Source organism: Oncorhynchus mykiss, chromosome 5, assembly GCF_013265735.2.
Source record: "Oncorhynchus mykiss isolate Arlee chromosome 5, USDA_OmykA_1.1, whole genome shotgun sequence".
Classification (NCBI taxonomy): domain Eukaryota; kingdom Metazoa; phylum Chordata; class Actinopteri; order Salmoniformes; family Salmonidae; genus Oncorhynchus; species Oncorhynchus mykiss.
The window spans coordinates 29,352,641-29,376,226 of record NC_048569.1 but is presented as its reverse complement, the minus strand read 5'-3'; the positions used below and the strand labels follow the sequence as shown (position 1 = coordinate 29,376,226).

Genomic DNA, 23,586 nt, shown 5'->3' with positions numbered 1-23,586 from the left:
TAGGCGGGGTTTTAGACTGTGACAATTGAAGAAGCTCTGTTGAAACGCAATGACACAGAATGTCAGTCATTGATGTGTATAATGCCAAATGAAATGATTTATCATGAATAGATACAGAACTAAAATCCCTGAGCCTTTCTCTCGCTCTCAAATTTGGTTTCAGTTTCATTTCTCTGCATAAACTAGCAAAGCACAAAGTTAACCATTTAAGTACATGTCATCGATATTCAAATACAGTTCTAGAAACAGGGCTGGAGATTGAATTATGAGAGTTTTCCACTGATGGACATTTGCCAAACAGTGGTCATTGTCCATAAGATATTGTATACCCTGAACATGTTTCTTTCCAGCCCATACAGCAGCAGTGGTTCCCCCTCGTTCAGCCCCTTCCTGGGGTTGATCCATTACTTCTACTGGACTGTTGCCTTGTTGACCTTGTCTCTTTCATCCAACCTCCACCCCTCTTCACATCTCTACCTTCACGAACGCTTTCCTAGCAGCACAACAACACTTCTCTGAAAACACTCTCCCACACACACCTTATCAGGCCCCAGTCAGAAACATGAACAGGATATCCTGCCAAAGCACAGACACACCATTCCCCGTTAAACTTTCAATGTGGTTCCAGACAAGATCTGTTAACAGTGTTTAGACTGAATATAATGTGTTTAGGGGCATCAAATCCCACCGTGACTATGTGTGCACTGCAGGCAGGTAAAGTCCAGCCCACTATGACTAGGAGGGGGGAAAGCAACACTGTCTGGCATTTCACCTCGGTAATGCCTAGGTCACATCTCCCAGCAGCTGTCTATAACATTCAACTGGCTCACAACTTGTAGACGGAAAGACAAAATAACACATTGAGGGGAAGAAAAATACAAAACTTGCAAAAGGGAAGAGCCCAGTGTTTTTATTCCTCCCTCCCTCCATTTGTTCATTCTCTCTTTACTTCGATCATTGATTTGCTCAAGGAGCTATATTCAGCACATCATGTATGGCAGTGAGATCACTGAAACAATGGCTGTGTCTCAGACAGCCGGATAGGCAGAGAAAGGAGGGGGGAGAAAAGAACAGAACGGTAATGGACTCATTAGATAATGACACTTCTTTCTGTCCATAGACACATGAGCAATGCCTGTACATCCCAACGTTGCAACAACGTTGAGAGCCCTCCATACTGTGTATGATCTTCATCTGAAATAACGTTGAGAATCCTCCATACTGTGTATGATCTTCATCTGAAATAACGTTGAGAATCCTCCATACTGTGTATGATCTTCATTTGAAACAACGTTGAGAATCCTCCATACTGTGTATGATCTTCATCTGAAACAACGTTGAGAATCCTCTATGCTGTGTATGACCTTCATCTGAAACAACGTTGAGAATCCTCCATACTGTGTATGATCTTCATCTGAAACAACGTTGAGAATCCTCCATACTGTGTATGATCTTCATCTGAAACAACATTGAAAATCCTCCGTACTGTGTATGGTCTTCATCTGAAACAACATTGAGAGCCCTCCATACTGTGTATGATCTTCATCTGAAACAACGTTGAGAGCCCTCCATACTGTGTATGATCTTCATCTGAAACAGCATTGAGAATCCTCCATACTGTGTATGATCTTCATCTGAAACAACTTTGAGAATCCTCCATACTGTGTATGATCTTCATCTGAAACAACGTTGAGAATCCTCCATACTGTGTATGATCTTCATCTGAAACAACGTTGAGAATCCTCCATACTGTGTATGATCTTCATCTGGAACAACATTGAGAATCCTCCATACTGTGTATGATCTTCATCTGAAACAACGTTGAGAATCCTCCATACTGTGTATGATCTTCATCTGAAACAACATTGAGAATCCTCCATACTGTGTATGATCTTAATCTGAAACAACGTTGAGAATCCTCCATACTGTGTATGATCTTCATCTGAAACAATGTTGAGAATCCTCCGTACTGTGTATGATCTTCATCTGAAACAACGTTGAGAGCCCTCCATACTGTGTATGATCTTCATCTGAAACAACGTTGAGAATCTTCCATACTGTGTATGATCTTCATCTGAAGCAACATTGAGAGCCCTCCATACTGTGTATGATCTTCATCTGAAACAACGTTGAGAGCCCTCCATACTGTGTATGATCTTCATCTGAAACAACATTGAGAATCCTCCGTACTGTGTATGATCTTCATCTGAAACAACGTTGCGAGCCCTCCATACTGTGTATGATCTTCATCTGAAACAACGTTGAGAATCCTCCGTACTGTGTATGATCTTCATCTGAAACAACGTTGCGAGCCCTCCATACTGTGTATGATCTTCATCTGAAACAACGTTGAGAATCCTCCGTACTGTGTATGATCTTCATCTGAAACGACGTTGAGAATCCTCCGTACTGTGTATCATCTTCTTTTGAAACAACGTTGAGAATCCTCCGTACTGTGTATGATCTTCATCTGAAACGATGTTGAGAATCCTCCGTACTGTGTATGATCTTCATCTGAAACAACATTGAGAGCCCTCCATACTGTGTATGATCTTCCTCTGAAACAACTTTAACATTTAATCAGAGACACTAGCTGGGTACATTAAAGTGTTTTTTTTATTTAAGTATTTTTTCATCAATGAGAAATAACACAAACCTTATGTTGTATTTATTGTCCTTTATAAATACAGATGAAAAATCTATTTTTCAAGGGAGACCAGGACAGCAGCAACAAAACAAAACTACTAGTAGAATCTAGCCAGCACTGAAAATTATAGCCATATAAAGATACATATAGCCACGATAATCATATGCACTAATCTAATGCCATTCCGGCAAGTGGAGCAGGTGGTGGGCAGTGGGCAGCAGTGGACAACAGTGGGCAGGACCTTGGTACAGTACAGACTGAACACAGAAGATTATGTGATCACAGTGAGATAGGACAGGTGGAGACAGAGGTCATCCTTCCTCCAGCACTCAAGTACACACACAAATTTGGCATCGTTTATTTCAGAGAACAATTAACTGGGAACCTTATGACCTCTGGCAGCACAGAAACTCCTGCCAATTACGGACACACACACACACACACACACACACACACACACACACACACACACACACACACACACACACACACACACACACACACACACACACACACACACACAAGCAAACACACACACACAAGCAAACACACACACAAACACACAGCCCCTGGGGTTTCACAAAGCATTGCAGGCGGCTCTCTCCTGAGGTCCATAGCCCCTAGCTCCAGCGCTCTGCTCTGACAGAGGACACGTGTCTGTCTGCTATCTGGCACGGCTTTCCATGCTGTTGTTGTGAATGAGAAGCCGCCAGCCATCTCTCTCTTTATTTCGTTATCATTGATTATTTTTCTTAGAATTGTCAGTCTAATCCACTTGTTGTGTTAAGATCTTTGTTATGCCATCCCATCCTACTGATAACAATCCTTTTCTTTATCAACACCTTTCATCACCTACTTTCCATTTGCTGCTTTCTTCATTTGCTCTCATTACTGGTGGGCAAATAAAAATACACCGGAGAAGCCTGGAAGAAGTGTTCTAGTCAGATAATGAAAAGTGTAGTCTCTACTACAGTGTTTTTACAATTGGGATGAATTTGAGCATACGCATTTGGTTAAAGTTACAGTAGCCTAACTGTACTAATTCAATAACGTGTTGAATGTTCTTTCCACATTCATGACACCTGAGTGAACAAGCTGATGTGGCTCCTGATCCTGACGTGATGAGATGAATCCTTAAGTTCCTCTCCCCCTCTCCGTTCACTTTGGCCACATGCTGTTCAGGTGGAGGAACAGGAGCACTACTGGTTGGTGCTCAACATCAACCATCAGGTCATAGTGCCCTTCAGCATGCTGCCAGAGCCTCCAACACAGTGGAGCCCACCATGTTGTCATACAGTGTACCTCCCAAAGGCCCTCATTCTTACCAGACTTCACCTTGAAAACTGATCTACACACCACAGTCCCATTGTCAACCATTATGAGGTGAACAACAAATCTGACTCTAGACCAGTGAAGGGGATCAGATATTACAATGCGAGTCCAAGGTATGGCAAAGCAGAGCCCACAGACAGGGCAAACTGGGTTATGGGAGTCATGAAAACACAAAAATCAACAGTCCCACAATGAACACAAACAGTCCTAATCATCAAATAACCACACAGTCAAATGTAATAATTACAGTAGCAGCACTGTAGGTTAAGATAGTCAGTGTGCTACGAGGTCTTGACCGCATGTTCGTGGACACAGAGTGACTCATCTCACAGTACGGCGCATCACCGCCTCTCAGGCTGCTCATGCATGACACAACCCACACGGTAGGGCACAGCACATACTGATAAATCACTTCTCCTCCACACGCAAAGGCCCAGAACTACTTCTGTCTGTCCCTTCACCAAAATCCATTTCTAGATCAGATTACCCCCTCCCCATGCTACCAAAAAAGAAAAACGTAATATGAGATTCTCATAAAGCATTATTATTGAGATAGTGAAAATATAGGGCAATTCCACCAGGTCTTAGGACCCTGGGGAGGCTAATCACAGCTGTATGTATTAGGCATGATGTTTAAACACTCCACTGGTTCGACATTGAGACAATGACAATGGCATACAGAGCCGAGAGAGAGAGCCTGAGACACTGACACCTGAATCTAAATAATTACCTTAATTACCTTAATAATCAGCAACTTTAATATCCCTATAAAAACGTTCAAATGCAGAGTTAAATTATGTGCCAGTAACTGAATAAATATGAATTGACCTCATTCCCCATTATGTACTCCTTGAAGCGAAAACTGTGTAAATGTTGCAGTGGTGTAACAGCATATTACATCTGGCTCACATGGCAGCTCTCTGCACACCACACAGTGACCATGGGCTAGGTCAGAGGTCAATCCTTCTAGTGGCGGATTCCATCATCCGGATTAAACAGAGAAATTATATTACTGGAGCTCTTTTGTCAATTACATGTTTTCTGAAAACCAGATATTCCATACTGAAAATACAAGCTATGAATAATGCCATTATCATGAAATACAGTACATCATCAACCTGATTACCACTTCAAAATCTAAATGTGGACATACAGTATGCAATGGTATCACTGTAATTAATATTGCATAATATTATTACATAATATTGCACTGTAAAAAAAAACAGGCAGATTAGGAAATGTCCAATATTTCATGAAATCATCATTAGATAGACCATATCTCCTCATCTTTATCTACACCATATCTCCTCATCTTTATCTACACCATATCTCCTCATCTTTATCTACACCATATCTCCTCATCTTTATCTACACCATATCTCCTCATCTTTATCTAAACCATATCTCGATCTAAACCATATCTCCTCATCTTTATCTAAACCATATCTCCTCATCTTTATCTACACCATATCTCCATCTAAACCATATCTCCTCATCTTTATCGACACCATATCTCCTCATCTTTATCTAAACCATATCTCCTCATCTTCATCTACACCATATCTCCTCATCTTTATCTAAACCATATATCCTTACCTTTATCTACACCATATCTCCATCTAAACCATATCTCCTCATCTTTATCTACACCATATCTCCTTATCTTTAGCTAAACCATATCTCCTCATCTTCATCTACACCATATCTTCTCATCTTTATCTAAACCATGTATCCTTATCTTTATCTACACCATATCTCCATCTAAACCATATCTCCTCATCTTTATCTAAACCATATCTCCTCATCTTTATCTAAACCATATCTCCTCATCTTTATCTAAACCATATATCCTCATCTTTATCTAAACCATATCTCATCATCTTTATCTACACCATATCTCCTCATCTTTATCTACACCATATCTCCTCATCTTTATCTACACCATATCTCCTCATCTTTATCTACACCATATCTCAATCTAAACCATATCTCTTCATGTTTATCTAAACCATATATCCTCATCTTTATCTACACCATATCTCCTTATCTCTAGCTAAACCATATATCCTCATCTTTATCTACACCATATCTCCTCATCTTTATCTAATCCATATATCCTTATCTTTATCTACACCATATCTCCATCTAAACCATATCTCCTCATCTTTATCTACACCATATCTCCTCATCTTTATCTAAACCATATCTCCTCATCTTTATCTAAACCATATCTCCTCATCTTTATCTACACCATATCTCCTCATCTTTATCTACACCATATCTCCTCATCTTTATCTAAACCATATCCCGATCTAAACCATATCTCCTCATCTTTATCTAAACCATATCTCCTCATCTTTATCTACACCATATCTCCATCTAAACCATATCTCCTCATCTTTATCGACACCATATCTCCTCATCTTTATCTAAACCATATCTCCTCATCTTCATCTACACCATATCTCCTCATCTTTATCTAAACCATATATCCTTATCTTTCTCTACACCATATCTCCATCTAAACCATATCTCCTCATCTTTATCTACACCATATCTCCTCATCTTTATCTACACCATATCTCCTCATCTGTATCTAAACAATATCTCCTCATCTTTATCTACACCATATCTCCTCATCTTTATCTACACCATATCTCCTCATCTTTATCTAAACCATATCCCGATCTAAACCATATCTCCTCATCTTTATCTAAACCAAATCTCCTCATCTTTATCTACACCATATCTCCATCTAAACCATATCTCCTCATCTTTATCGACACCATATCTCCTCATCTTTATCTAAACCATATCTCCTCATCTTTATCTACACCATATCTCCTCATCTTTATCTACACCATATCTCGATCTAAACCATATCTCTTCATGTTTATCTAAACCATATCTCCTCATCTTTATCTACACCATATCTCCTCATCTTTATCTACACCATATCTCCTCATCTTTATCTAATCCATATATCCTTATCTTTATCTACACCATATCTCCATCTAAACCATATCTCCTCATCTTTATCTACACCATATCTCCTCATCTTTATCTAAACCATATCTTCTCATCTTTATCTACACCATATCTCCATCTAAACCATATCTCCTCATCTTTATCTACACCATATCTCCTCATCTTTATCTAAACCATATATCCTCATCTTTATCTAAACCATATCTCCTCATCTTTATCTATACCATATCTCCTCATCTTTATCTAAACCATATCTCCTCATCTTTATCTACACCATATCTCCTCATATTTATCTAAACCATATCTCCTCATCTTTATCTAAACCATATCTCCTCATCTTTATCTAAACCATATCTCCTCATCTTCATCTACACCATATCTCCTCATCTTTATCTAAACCATATATCCTTATCTTTCTCTACACCATATCTCCATCTAAACCATATCTCCTCATCTTTATCTACACCATATCTCCTCATCTTTATCTACACCATATCTCCTCATCTGTATCTAAACAATATCTCCTCATCTTTATCTACACCATATCTCCTCATCTTTATCTACACCATATCTCCTCATCTTTATCTAAACCATATCCCGATCTAAACCATATCTCCTCATCTTTATCTAAACCAAATCTCCTCATCTTTATCTACACCATATCTCCATCTAAACCATATCTCCTCATCTTTATCGACACCATATCTCCTCATCTTTATCTAAACCATATCTCCTCATCTTTATCTACACCATATCTCCTCATCTTTATCTACACCATATCTCGATCTAAACCATATCTCTTCATGTTTATCTAAACCATATCTCCTCATCTTTATCTACACCATATCTCCTCATCTTTATCTACACCATATCTCCTCATCTTTATCTAATCCATATATCCTTATCTTTATCTACACCATATCTCCATCTAAACCATATCTCCTCATCTTTATCTACACCATATCTCCTCATCTTTATCTAAACCATATCTCCTCATCTTTATCTACACCATATCTCCATCTAAACCATATCTCCTCATCTTTATCTACACCATATCTCCTCATCTTTATCTAAACCATATATCCTCATCTTTATCTAAACCATATCTCCTCATCTTTATCTATACCATATCTCCTCATCTTTATCTAAACCATATCTCCTCATCTTTATCTACACCATATCTCCTCATATTTATCTAAACCATATCTCCTCATCTTTATCTAAACCATATCTCCTCATCTTTATCTAAACCATATATCCTCATCTTTATCTACACCATATCTCCTCATCTTTATCTAAACCATATCTCCTCATCTTTATCTACACCATATCTCCTCATCTTTATCTAAACCATATATCCTCATCTTTATCTACACCATATCTCCATCTAAACCATATCTCCTCATCTTTATTGACACCATATCTCCTCATATTTATCTATACCATATCTACTCATCTTTATCTACACCATATCTCCTCATCTTTATCTACACCATATTTCCTCATCTGTATCTAAACCATATCTCCTCATCTTTATCTACACCATATCTCCTCATCTTTATCTACACCATATCTCCTCATCTTGATCTAAACCATATCTCCTCATCTTTATCTACACCATATCTCCTCATCTTTATCTACACCATATATCCTCATCTTTATCTACACCATATCTCCTCATCTTTATCTATACCATATCTCCTCATCTTTATCTAAACCATATCTCCTCATCTTTATCTATACCATATCTCCTCATCTTTAACAAAACCGTATCAAAACGTGGGGGCTAAATAGTTTTTCCCTCTCAAAAGCATTATCTCTGGTCTCCCTCCCAGAGACAGAGGTGTCCCCAGCCAGCCCATTACAATGTTTTTGTCCTGCGCTCTATTCAAGACCCTCGACCTTTGGCTCCTTGTGTCTCCCGGGCCAGCTGCACAGAGGTCTCTGTGTGGAGACATGCCAGGGCATAATGGAGGAAGAATTGCAGGGGGAGAAGAGAGGGAGAGGAGATTAGAGGAGGGGAGAGGGGATGGTGGGGCAACCAAGGTCTGGAAACCCTTGAGTTCAGAGCTGATTCAGAGGAGTGGAGGGATGAAGGGGGTAAGTATGTTTGGTTTGTGAGTGACCGAGTGAGGTGGACTGGATCTCTTGGTAACGGAGGCCACAGTATAGCAGTCCAACGCTCTGCACTGACCGTTCGTCACACACGTAAAACCTCCGCTTTATTTTCTCCCACGCTTCATCTGATAAGCAGGAAGCCCTGCCTTCCCTCCCTGCTCCCTGCCATAAAACACACACACAGATACAGAGAGAGGACACAGGCATCCCCTGCTAAGAGCAACCACTGAGCTGGTGGACTGCCTCTGCAGCAGTAGAGAGACATTAGCAGCGGTGAAATCCTACAGAGGTTATGCAATCAGCAGCAGCACCACACTGTTTTCTCCTGCATACACTATTTTGGCCAATGATGAGAATCGATGAGTGTGGCCCAGTGGCGATTAACGACAAGCCTGGAGATTAGTGGACTAACCTCATGCTGTCCTCCTCCTCCTCTCAGCATTCCATCTCATTTCATTAAATGCATCAGAGACATAGATGCTGTTGCTTTATGTAATCTCCGGATCAGGCGTTGGCCCAGCCTCAGAGAGAGAGAGAGAGAGAGAGAGAGAGAGACTGTGTGGGGACAGAGACTGTGTGGGGACAGAGACTGTGTGGGGACAGAGACTGTGTGGGGACAGAGACAGTGAGAGAGAGAGAGAGGGGGGGGAGAGAGACTGTGTGGGGACAGAGACAGTGAGAGAGAGAGAGAGAGGGGAGAGATACTGTGTGGGGACAGAGACAGTGAGAGAGAGAGAGAGGGGGGAGAGAGACTGTGTGGGGACAGAGACAGTGAGAGAGAGAGAGAGAGAGAGGGGAGAGAGACTGTGTGGGGACAGAGACAGTGAGAGAGAGAGCGAGAGAGAGAGAGAGAGAGAGAGAGAAAGAGAGAGAGAGAGAGAGAGAGACAGGTGAGAGAGACTGTGTGGAGAGAGAGAGAGAGAGAGAGAGAGAGAGAGAGAGAGAGAGAGTCACTGCAGCCCTAAAGAAACAGGGATATGATGCCCCCCTCGGATACCAAAACGGACACTACGATTGTTCTTCCAGTCCCCCATCAAACAATTTAACGGATTCCACATTATAACTGCAAATTAATTAGCAAAGAATGAATCTACCCCTTAATTAGCGATTAATTTCTCACTTCTAAAGTGCTGTATTGTCTACTATTATTAATAAGGCTCACTCAAGGCAAATATTGTAAAAGAGGGTAGACGTGTGACATGTTGTGAAGAATATTATCATAATGTGATGCAGAGTGAATGTTTCTCTCTGTGGCTTTTGATGATTTTATAAACAATCCTCCTGAAACAACATATCCTTTGTTTAATTGGGCATGTCAAGAGGATCACAAGAAATTCTTATTAACAATCCAGATGCTCATAAATATCAATAGCTGTAACTTTGCACATATTAATGCATTTCACTACTTTTCCAAGATGGACACACTTTCGGAATTTTTCTTTCACTGAAGCGTTGTCTGTCAATATCTCCGGGATAATGTGTATCTCAAAATAAACTCACTTCCTAGTGTTGAAATTGCCAACAACAACAATGGATACAGTAGAGGTTACAAATCTGTGATTTCATGATGTGCAGTCCGTTTACACCACAGCAGGGAAGACACACACCCAAACAAGTTAAACAAACTCCTAAACAAGATCCAGCGACGTTGATCCATACAAAGGCATCACCGTTCATTCATGTCACCTTTCCTGTCTTCTCATCACATCTCTAACTCTCCACTACACCCCCCTCTATCTTCTCCTTCCTCCTCTCCTCACCTCCCCTCTATCTTTCCCTTCCTCCTCTCCTCACCTCTCCTCTCTCTTCCCCATCCTCCTCTCCTCCTCTCCTCACCTCCCCTCTATCTCCCCCTTCCTCCTCTCCTCCTCTCCTCTCCTCTCCTCTCTCTTCCCCATCCTCCTCTCCTCCTCTCCTCACCTCCCCTCTATCTTCCCCTTCCTCCTCTCCTCCTCTCCTCACCTCTCCTCTCTCTTCCCCATCCTCCTCTCCTCCCCTCTATCTTCCCCTTCCTCCTCTCCTCACCTCCCCTCTATCTTCCCCTTCCTCCTCTCCTCACCTCTCCTCACCTCTCCTCTCTCTGCTATACTACCCAAACCTTTCCATAAACCAATGCTTCTCTCCTTCCTCTCGTTCCCTCTCTTTTCACTCTCTTCTCCTGGCTTAGTCAATAAGCTAGGGTTCCCTGCTGCACATGTGCAGCCAGATAATGCAAATGCTTCTATAAATAGAGGCGATAGTGCTGACAGTGGCACTCTTTAGGGTGAGATATCTTTGGGTAATGCACACACACAGACACGCAAGGATCCGAACAACGGCAAGACAAATCCACTTAGGTAGTCTGTTACTGTGTGCTTCATCACATAGACTCTCCTGAGCCAGTACAATGCTACACGACACGACACAGTACATCACACCAGACAACACAATGCTACACAACAAACAATACTAAACATAAAATCTCAGATTCTGTCACAATTTCTAACACGTATAGACCCAGAAGATGAGCATCTCTCAGCAGCGGGGGGGGGGGGGGCTCACCTTCCAGCTCGTGATGGATGACGTCAGAGAGGTTGGGCTCGTCACCCCACCAGAAGATCCACAGCTCCTTGGCGTCAGGCTTGACTTTGCGGCGCCACACACACAGGAGGTTGGCCTGCACGCAGCGCATGAAGCTGCGCAGCACCGGGTCGTCCTGGGCTGGTGCCGAGATCACTGGCCCGTACTCGCCCCCGCCACGGAAGCTGTAGCACCTCCACTTGATGCCCGTCAGCTCTGCCTGGAGCAGAAGCAGAAGAGAAAGAGTGTGTTATTATTACTTCTGTATACTGTAATTAGTATCAATAAAGTTCATTGAATTACAATACACAAAGAGAGACAGAGTGTTATTATATTAGTATACTGTAACCTGGAGCTCTATGGCATTCCTGCTAACAGGGCTGATTTCTGCCTTGTAACCGGGAATAAATCCACTGCTACTAGGCAGTGCTGTACTGTTCTACTCAAACTGTTCTACTCAATCATATTGTCTTCACCATAGCCGTTGTAAAAATGAATATACTCTATAGTATGACACCCGAATAGGCATGTGTGAGAAAGAGAGAAAAGGAGAGAGGGAGGGAGAGATTAAGAGAGAGCAACAGAGAAAAAGAAAGGAAGACAAGGAGCGAGAGAAGAAGGGGGAGAAATTGTGTCAGGGTCAATCACTTGAGCACAGTCAGTGTCTGACATCTTCTCAATTTCATCTGATGGAATGTAACACGTTTATGTTGCCTATCAGAGGGCTAGGGGAGTGAGGCAGTCAACCTTGTCAAATAGGACGTTTGTTCAATCTATCGATGAGCAGTAAAAAGGACAACCCCACTGTACCGGGGAGAGGGATCTTTAAACAGACGCGAAGACACACCAAGGACATAGAGGATAGATTTTCTCAGACAGGAAAATAGTCTGGCCAGGGTGGAATATTGCCGTCATGTGTACAGAGTCTGTCGTTCCACTTCTGTGGGTTTTATTTATATACAATAAACAACGGACCGTTGATCCGCATTAGGAAATGATGGTTGAAAACCGTTAAGTCTCTCTCCACAAGAGACATTGATTTAGCTTTTGAATGCAACTCAATATCACAGAGTCTTCAAATTAGGCTCCAGTGTGGGTGTCTATGAAGAACAAGGCTAAGAATGAACATCTTACAAAGGCTGCGTTCAATACCCACTGAGGCTGATTTGGCAGGATAAGGGAGACCTCTCGGAGAGTCACGCTGCCAGGGCTAGGCTCCTCTCCTGTGTTCAGCCAGCTGTGAGGGCCTAGCTTGGCACGCCGTCCTGGCTGGCACCATGCCACCCCTCGCCAACTTTCAGAAAATAATACTGTCTGTCCCATTGGAGCTTGATGGAAGAACAGGCTACAAGGAAACACGCAGCAAAATAGGGCACCTTGCAGGAAAAATAGATCTCAATGTGCTTAGGTGGTTGGAAAGATGGGGTGGAGGGTGTGAGGGGGTGGAGGGGTCAGAATCTCACTCCTGCCAACATGTGACCACCATGAGCCTAGGGGAAGGGACGTTCCCTCCTGCAGCTGCTACACTGTGTGTGTGTGTGTGTGTGTGCGTGTGTGTGTGTGTGTGTGTGTGTGTGTGTGGGGGGGGGCGGGGTGTAATTGTCTTTCTGTAGTCGGTACAGTATAGCATACAAGTGTTTTTGGTGGAACAGCCCCTGTGAAAAATATGCCTCGTAATTACAAGGCCACTCTTCCATAATGACAGAGTGTGTGTAATCTGAGATATAAACATTGGCAAGTCGATAATCTGGCCTAAAAATAGGCCCGGATGTGCTTCTTTCAAAGCAAAGGAGCAGACATCCACCATCCGCTGGAGTCACTCTGTGTGAATGTGAAAACCTTAGACACAGAATCTGACAGGGGTCACTTCTAAACCTGAAACAGGTTCACTGGGAGGTCATGTAAGGTGTCTGTATGGCTGAGACTGCACTGTACCCCCCTAGCATCACTAAGGTAGCTGGACTCTGTAGCTACATTCAAATTACCGTATCAATTACCCTCATGAACTCCTGCTATAGGCTAATACATTAGCACAGTAGGGGACAGTGGGGTAAATTGAGCCACCCTGGTCTATAGGAAACCATACGCAAAATGAACTGTATCATTTGACCAAATATTTAGGAAAAGTTGATCATTTCATGTCTGTGAAGTCTGTGAAGTCTGTGAAGGAAGAAACCACACGGAAACAGTGGAAAGCAAGTTAAGTTAGGTCCAAAAAAGTATTTTCACCAAGTCAAATGCATTTATTGTGTTAGAGGTTTCATGATGCTTGTTTCTGAACCAAAGTAGATAGTTTAAGATTGTTTTATACATCAGTTGAAGTCTATATAAGCTTCAATATGAGGTCCTAAGCCTAGCATGAAAGTGAATCCTTATAGGTGTGTGGGCTAATATAAAGTACCAGTCAAAAGTTTGGACACCTACTCACTCAAGGGTTTTTCTTTATTTTTACCATTTTCAACATTGTAGAATAATAGTGAAGACATCAAAACTATGAAATAACACATGGAATAATGTAGAAACCAAAAAAGTGTAAAAACAAATCAAAATATATTTTATATTTGAGATTCTTCAAAGTAGCCACCCTTTGCCTTGATGACAACCAGCTTCATGAGGAATGCATGAGTTCCCACACAAATGCTGAGCACTTGTTGGCTGCTTTTCCTTCACTTTGCAGTCCAACTCATCCCAAACCATCTCAATTGGGTTGAGGTCGAGTGATTGTGGAGGCCAGGTCATCTGACACAGCACCATCACTCTCCTTCTTGGTCAAATAGCCCTTACACAGCATGGAGGTGTGTTGGGTCATTGTCCTGTTGAAAAACAAATGATAGTCCCACTAAGCGCAAACCTGGTGGGTTGGTGTATCGCTGCAGAATGCTGTGGTAGCCATGCTGGGTAACTGTGCCTTGAATTCTAAATAAATCACAGACAGTGTGGGAACCACACATGCGAAGATCATCCATTCACCTACTCTGCGTCTCACAGAGATACGGCCCAAAATCTCACATTTGGACTCATCAGACCAAAGGACAGATTTACAACGGTCTAATGTCCAGTTCTCATGTTTTCTGGCCCAAGCAATTCTCTTCTTCGTATTGTAACTTGTTCTCAACTAGCCTACCTGGTTAAATAAAGGTGAAATAAATAAAAAATAAATACAAAATTGGTGTCCTTTAGTAGTGGTTTCTTTCTGAACGGTTGATGTTGTGATGTGTCTGTTACTTGAACTCCGTGAAGCATTTATTTGGGCCGCAATCTGAGGCTCGTAACTCTAATGAACTTATCCTTTGCAGCAGAGGTAACTCTGGGTCTTCCTTTCTTGTGGCGGTCCTCATGAGAGCCAGTTTCATCATAGCGCTTGATGGTTTTTGCGACTGCACTTGAAGCAACTTTCAAAGTTCTTGACATTTTCCGAATTGACTGACCTTCATGTCTTAAAGTAATGATGACTGTCGTTTCTCTTTGTTTATTTGAGCTGTTCTTGCCAAAATATGGACTTGGTCTTAGGGCTATCTTCTGTATACCACCCCTACCTTGTCACAACACAACGGATTGGCTCAAACGCATTAAGAAGGAAAGAAATTCCACAAATGAACTTTTAAATGAACCTGTTAATTGAAAAGCATTTCAGGTGACTACCTCATAAAGCTGGTTGAGAGAATGCCAAGAGTGTGTAATGCTGACATCAAGGCAAAGGGTGGCTACTTTGAAGAATCTAAAATCTGTTTGTTTAACACTTTTTTGGTTACTACATGATTCCATATGTGTTATTTCATAGTTTTGATGTCTTCACTATTATTCCACAATGTAGAAAACCGTTTAAAATAATAAAGAAAACCCCTTGAATGAGTAGGTGTGTCCAAACTTTTGATTGGTACTTTAGTCCAAATGTTTGTCTTGGGGTAAATTGAGCCAATGGCCATGGGGTAAGTCTTTTGCAAAGAGACAACTTTTTTTAGACAAGCTATGTTTTCAAAACATCCTGAAATATATGTAGATATCTTTGCTAGAAAGAATACTATATTTCTCTTTACGGAGTGATGCTGATTATTTAAACAATGTCTCAACTTACCCCACTCTCCACTCCTCTCCTCTACCTCACACACACACACACACACACACACACACACACACACACACACACACACACACACACACACACACACACACACACACACACACACACACACACACACACACACACACACACACACACACACACACACACACACACACTGAGTATACCAAACATTAGGAACACCTTCCAAATAGCATGGACTCTACAAGATGTTGAAAGCGTTCCACAGGGATGCTGGCCCATGTTGACTCCAATGCTTCCAACAGTTGTGTCAAGTTAGCTGGATGTCTTTTAGGTGGTGGACCATTCTTGATACAAATAGGAAACCGTTGAGCGTGAAAAAGCCAGCAGCATTCCAGTTCTTGACACAAACCCGTGTGTGTGCCTGGCACCTACTACCATACTCCGTTCAAAGGCACTTCAATATTTTGTCTTGCCCACTCACCCTCTCAATGACACATACACAATACATGTATCCATTGTCTCAAGGCTTAAAAATCCTTCTTTAACCTTTCTCCTTCCCTTCATCTACACTGATTGAAGTGGACTTAACAAGTGACATCAATAAGGGATCATAGCTTTCACCTGGATTCATCTGGTTGGGTCTATGTCATGGAAAGAGTAGGTGATCTTAATGTTTTGTTTACTCAGTGTATACACACACCAGAGCTGTGATGCAGATTAAGGGTGTTTAAAAGCAATGCCTCGCTTCCAAAGGCCCAATTTCTCGTTGTCGGTCGGCAAGAGTAATTTTATCCAATGATAACAGGAGTGATGTGTTAATGAGGTGTGTGTGTGCAGGCCCAGGGCAGGTTTCTGTGTAACCTGGGAGCCAAGGAGCAGCTGCTCTATCTACCACTAGTCTAGAAGGTCTGAAACTACTCCCAGTTGACCATAGGCACAGATCTAAGATTAGCTGAAATCAAATAACCCTGTAGGGGCCAACCTACTGTAGTCTATACTACAAGTCATTAGTGAACAATGGGTGAGTCCCAGTTTCCCATAGGCATATATCTAGGATCAGCGTAACCTCCCTAAATCCTGGTCTTTACTAATAGTGAAAATATGCCAAACTGACCTTAGATCAGTGTCTAAGGAACCCCTCATCTTACTTTGACTCACGCCCGGTCATGACAACCCAGACAGAGCTAGTGAGAGGGCCAGTGCCATTTTATCCCTCATAATACGAGGGAACACAAATCACTCATAACACCCGGAAACAACCTGAGTTTCTTCCACTCCACTGCCAGTCAGCTAGATTGTATTTGTTTACCATGGCTAATAAAAACAGCACTGTTTCAAGCACCTTGTTTACCGGCTCTTAGTTCTCCCATCTCTGAATGAACCAAACGCAAAAAACAGGGATTTTCCTCCAGTCACAGAAAGAATTTGGAGGTCTGACCTTCCTCTAACCTCCACTATCTCACTTTTCTCTTCTCTTGCACTCAATCTCTCGCTTATCTGTGTGGCAGGGCTGCTTTTGTGTTATAGACCCTGTGATTGACAACAGCAACAAGTGAGAAGCGCGATCTCTCCCCGATCTGTAGAGAAGAAGAGATTCATCTAACTGTGAGCTTTCAGTGGATACAGTTGAAGTCGGAAGTTTACATACACTTAGGTTGCAGTCATTAAAACTAGTTTTTCAACCGCTCCACAAATGTCTTGTTAACAAACTATAGTTTTGGCAAGTCGGATAGGACATCTACTTTGTGCATGACACAAGTTGTTTTTTCCAACAATTGTTTACAGACAGTTCATTTCACTTACAATTTATTGTATCACAATTCCAGTGGGTCAGAAGATCACAAATAGTTGACTGTGCATAAAAACAGCTTGGGAAATTCCAGAAAACGATGACATGGCATTAGAAGCTTCTGATAGGCTAATTGACATAATTTCAGTCAATTGAAGGTGTACCTGTGGATGTATTTCAAGGCCTACCTTCAAACTCAGTGCCTCTTTGCTTGACATCATGGGAAAATCAAAATAAATCAGCCAAGACTTCAGAAAAACAATTGTAGACCTCCATAGGTCTGGTTCATCCTTGGGAGCAATTTCCAAACGCCTGAAGGTGCCACGTTCATCTGTACAAACAATAGTACGCAAGTATAAACACCAAGGGACCATGCAGCCGTCATACCGCTCAGGAAGGAGACACGTTCTGTCTCCTAGAGATGAACGTACTTTGGTGCGAAAAGTGCAAATCAATCACAGAACAACAGCAAAGGACCGTGTGAAGATGCTGGAGGAAACAGGTACAAAAGGAAGAGGCCACTGCTCCAAAACCGCCATAAAAAAAAGCCAGACTACGGTTTGCAACTGCACATGGGGACAAAGATCGTACTTTTTGGAGAAATGTCCTCTGGTCTGATGAAACAAAAATAGAACTGTTTGGCCATAATGATCATCATTATGTTTGGAGGAAAAGGGGGGAGACTTGCAAGCCGAAGAACACCATCCCAACCATGAAGCACGGGGGTAGCAGCATCATGTTGTGGGGGTGCTTTGCTGCAGGAGGGACTGGTTCAATTCACAAAATAGATGGCATCATGAGGATAGAAAATTATGTGGATCGAAAATGATGTGGATCTATTGAAGCAACATCTCAAGACATCAGTCAGGAAGTTAAAGCTTGGTCGCAAATGGGTCTTCCAAATGGACAATGACCCCAAGCATACTTCCAATGTTGTGGCAAAATGGCTTAAGGACAACAAAGTCAAGAAATCGGAGTGACCATCACAAAGCCCTGACCTCAATCCTATAGAAAATGTGTGGGCAGAACTTAAAAAGTGTTTCGCTACCCAAAACGTTTGACCCAAGTTAAACAATTTAAAGGCAATGCTACCAAATATTAATTCAGTGTATGTAAACTTCTGACCCACTGGGAATGTGATGAAAGAAATAAAACATGAAATGAATCATTCTACTATTATTCTGACATTTTACATTATTAAAATAAAGTGGTGATCCTAACTGACCTAAGACAGGGAATTGTTACTAGGATTAAATGTCAGAAATTCTGAAAAACTGAGTTTAAATGTATTTGGCTCAGGTGTATGTAAACTTCTGACTTCACCTGTATATAGTACCAGTCAAAATTTGACACACCTACTCATTGAAGGGTTTGTCCTTATTTTTACTATTTTCTACATCATAGAATAATAGTGAAGACATCAAAACAAATTGGAATGCATTTCAATTAACAGGTGTGCCTTGTTAATGGTTCATTTGTGGAATTTCTTTCCTTCTTAATTTGAGCCAATCAGTTGTGTTGTGACATGGTAGGGGTGGTATAGAGAAGATAGACCTATTTGGTAAAATATGAAGTCCATATTCTGGAAAGAACAGCTCAAATAAGCAAAGAGAAACGACAGTCCATCATTACTTCAACCTCTTGAAGCTAGGGGGCACTATTTTTATGTTTAGAAAAATAACGTTCCCAAAGTAAACGACCTATTTGTCAGGACCAGATGCTTGAATATGCATATATTTAATATATATTGACAGATTAGGATAGAAAACACTCTAAAGTTTCGAAAACTGACAAAATTTTGTCTGTGAGTTAAATAGAACTGATATTGCAGGCTAAAACCTGAGGAAAATCCAATCAGGAAGAGCCCCTGTTTTTGAAACCTCTATGTTCTTAAGCATCCTGTAACGGCCGATTTCCTCCTCTTCGTCTGAAGAGGAGTAAGGATTGGACCAAGATGCGGCGTGGTAAGTGTTCATGACGATTTTAATAAGAAAAGCACTGAAATACAAAAACAATAAACGAATACGTGAAATAACAAAACCGAAACAGTACCGTGTGGCGACAAACACACACAAACCAACAGTGAAACCCAGGCTACCTAAGTATGATTCTCAATCAGAGACAACTAATGACACCTGCCTTTGATTGAGAACCATACTAGGCCGAAACAGAAACCAAACATAGAAAAACAAACATAGACTGCCCACCCCAACTCACGCCCTGACCATACTAAATAAAGACAAAACAAAGGAAATAAAGGTCAGAACGTGACACATCCCTATTGCCCATTTAAAGGGATATCAACCAGATTCCTTTTTCTATGGCTTCCCTAATGTGTCAACAGCCTTTAGACATAGTTTCAGGCATTTATTCTGAAGAATGAGCGTGAACGACCACATTGCGGAAGTGGATAAGTGGGGGCTCTCAGAGTGAGTGCGCAAAAGAGAAAGGCGGCCATTGTTACTCCCGGTCCTAGTGAAAAGCCAAAATTCCCGGTTGATATATTATCGAATAGATATTTGAAAAACACCCTGAGGATTGATTAGGATTGATTATAAAAACCGTTTGACATTTTTCTGTGGACATTATGGATATAATTTTGAATTTTTGTATTTGGATATAAAAAATATCTTTATGGAACAAAAGGAACATTTGTTGTCTAACTGGGAGTCTCGTGAGTGAAAACATCTGAAGATCATCAAAGGTAAACGATTAATTTGATTGCTTTTCTGATTTTCGTGACCAAGTTACCTGATGCTAAGTGTACTTATTGTTTTGTTGAGCGATCGATAAACTTACACAAACACTTGTATTGCTTTCGCTGTAAAGCATCATTTCAAAATCTGAGACGACAGGTGGATTAACAAAAGGCTAAACTGTGTTTTGCAATATTGCACTTGTGATTTCATGAATATGAATATTTTCTAGTAATATTATTTGACTGTGGCGCTATGCTATTCAGCGTTGCTGATGACAATTATACCGGATCCGTGATGGGTGGTTCAGAGAGGTTAAGACATGAAGGTCCGGAAAATGTCAAGAACTTTGAAAGTTTCTTCAAGTGCAGTCGCAAAAGCATCAGGCTCTCATGAGGACCGCCACAAGAAAGGAAGACCCATAGTTACCTCTGCTGCAGAAGATAAGTTCATTAGAGTTACCAGCCCAAATAAATGCTTCACGGAGTTCAAGTAACAGACACATCTCAACATCAACCATTCAGAGGATGCATGAATCAGGCCTTCATGGTCAAATTGCTGTAAAGAAACCACTACTAAAGGACACCAATACGAAGACGAGAATTGCTTGGGCCAGAAAATACGAGAACTGGACATTAGACCGGTGGAAATCTGTCCTTTGGTCTGATGAGCCAAAATTTGAGATTTTGGCCGTATCTTTGTGAGACGCAGAGTAGGTGAACGGATGATCTCTGCATGTGTGGTTCCCACCGTGAAGCATGTAGGAGGAGTTGTGATGGTGTGGGGGTGCTTTGCTGGTGACACTGTCTGTGGTTTATTTAGAATTCAAGGCACAGTTACCCAGCATGGCTACCACAGCATTCTGCAGCGATACACCATCCCACCAGGTTTGCGCTTAGTCGGACTATCATTTGTTTTTCAACAGGAGAATGACCCCAAACACCTCCAGGCTGTGTAAGGGCTATTTGACCAAGAAGGAGAGTGATGGTGCAACTTAGATAACCTGGCCTCCAAAATCTCCCAACCTCAACCCAATTGAGATGGTTTGGAATGAGTTGGACCGCAAATTGAAGGAAAAGCAGCCAACAAGTGCCCAGCATATGTGAGAACTCCTTCAAGACTGTTGGAAAAGCATTCCAGGTGAAGCTGGTTGAGAGAGCCAATGTGAGTAAAATATTTAAATATGTTAACCCTCGCAAGGCTGCAGGCCCAGACGGCATCCCCAGCCGCGTCCTCAGAGCATGCGCAGACCAGCTGCCTGGTGTGTTTACGGACATATTCGATCAATCCTTATCCCAGGCTGCTGTTCCCACATGCTTCAAGAGGGCCACCATTGTTCCTGTTCCCAAGAAATCTAAGGTAACTGAGCTAACGTAGCACTCACTTCCATCATCATGAAGTGCTTTGAGAGACTAGTCAAGGATCATATCACCTTCACCCTGCATGACACCCTAGACCCACTCAAAATTTGCTTATCACCCCAAAAGGTCCACAGACGACGCAAGCATGTAAGAATGCTGTTCAGCATTTAACACCACAGTACCCTCAAAACTCGTCATTAACCTCGAGACCCTGGGTCTCGACCCCGCCCTGTGCAACTGGGTCCTGGACTTCCTGACAGGCCGCCCCCAGGTGGTGTGGGTAGGTAACAACATCTCCACCCCGCTGATCCTCAACACTGGGGCCCCACAAGGGTGCGTGCTCAGCCCTCTCCTGTACTCCCTGTTCACCCATCACTGCGTGGCCATGCACGCCTCCAACTCAATTATCAAGTTTGCAGACGACACTACAGTGGTAGGCTTGATAACCAACAAGGACGAGACGGCCTACAGGGAGGAGGTGAGGGCCCTCGGAGTGTGGCGTCAGGAAAATAACCTCAATGTCAACAAAACAAAGGAGATGATTGGGGACTTCAGGAAACAGCAGAGGGAGCAGCCCCCTATCCACATCGACGGGACAGTAGTGGAGAAGGTGGAAAGTTTTAAGTTCCTTGGCGTACACATCACGGACAAACTGAAATGGTCCACCTACACAGACAGTGTGGTGAAGAAAGCGCAGCAGCGCTTGTCACCAAAAACACTTTTACAGATGCACAATCGAGAGCACCCTGTCTGGCTGTATCACCGCCTGGTACGGCAACTTCTCCACCCACAACCGTAAGGCTCTCCAAAGGGTAGTGAGGTCTGCACAACGCATCACCGGGGGCAAACTACCTGCCCTCTGTGACACCTACAGCACCCGATGTCACAGGAAGGTCAAAAAGATCATCAAGGACAACAACCACCCGAGCCACTGCCTGTTCACCCCGCTATCATCCAGAAGGCGAGGTCAGTGCAGGTGCATCAAAGCTGGGACCGAGAGGCTGAAAAACAGCTTCTATCTCAAGGCCATCAGACTGTTAAACAGCCATCACTAACATTGATTGGCTGCTGCCAACATAGTGACTCATCTCTAGCCACTTTAATAATGAAAAATGGATGTAATAAATGTATCACTAGCCACTTTAAACAATCCCACTTTATATAATGTTTACATACCCTACATTACTCATCTCATATGTATATACTGTACTCTATACCATCTACTGCATCTTGACAAAGCCGTTCGGCCATCGCTCATTCATATATTTTTATGTACATATTCTTATTAATTCCTTTACACTTTTAAGTTCATAAGGCAGTTGTTGAGAAATTGTTAGGTTAGATTACTTGTTAGATATTACTGCATGGTTGGAACTAGAAGCACAAGCATTTAGCTACACTCACATTAACATCTGCTAACCATGTGTATGTGACAAATAATATTTGATTTGATTTGATTCGATTCGATTTGAGAATGCCAAGAGTCTGCAAAGTGATCATCAAGGCAAAGGATGGCTACTTTGAAGAATCTCAAGTATAAAATATATATTGATTTGTATAACACTTTTTGGGTTACTACATGATTCCATATATGTTATTTCATAGTTGTGATGTCTTCACTATTCTTTTACAATATTCTATTCAATGTAGAAAATCGTAAAAAATTAAGAAAAACCCTTGAATGTGTAGGTGTGTCCAAACTGTTGACTGGTACTGTATGTGTCAGTATACAGACAGGTGAATGACTATACTACAGTGTTTGTGTTCAGATATCAACCAATACAATATCCTGCAAAAGGGTCAAACAGAAGACACTCGACATCTGGTTGTAATCAAACACATGAGGGAGTCAAAGCGTCTCCTCTGGTGAACCTTTGGCACACACATAGCTGAAATTGCAAGTAGCGGCCAGAGTCAGACACATAACTTAGTGAGGATAAAAGTCAGGCACATACAGTACAGGCACAGTAAGACACTGTAGATGTTACATGTAGTGTGTTGGACTCACTATATAGAGCCTCAGCAAACCAGCACAACTCACTCAGTAAGGT

The 23,586-nt window shown here is 41.9% G+C and overlaps 1 protein-coding gene across 5 annotated transcripts in view; it reads right to left on the bottom strand.

Moving 5' to 3' along the window:
- Nucleotides 1-23,586, bottom strand: part of LOC110523581 (mediator of RNA polymerase II transcription subunit 13-like) — a 104,903-nt gene that overhangs the window by 69,954 nt on the left and 11,363 nt on the right. For all 5 annotated transcript variants that reach the window (XM_036977231.1, XM_036977232.1, XM_036977234.1 and 2 more), the window contains exon 2: nt 11,627-11,864. In XM_036977231.1, coding sequence (XP_036833126.1) covers nt 11,627-11,864 — 238 coding nt within the window. The remainder of the gene's footprint in view (nt 1-11,626; nt 11,865-23,586) is intronic.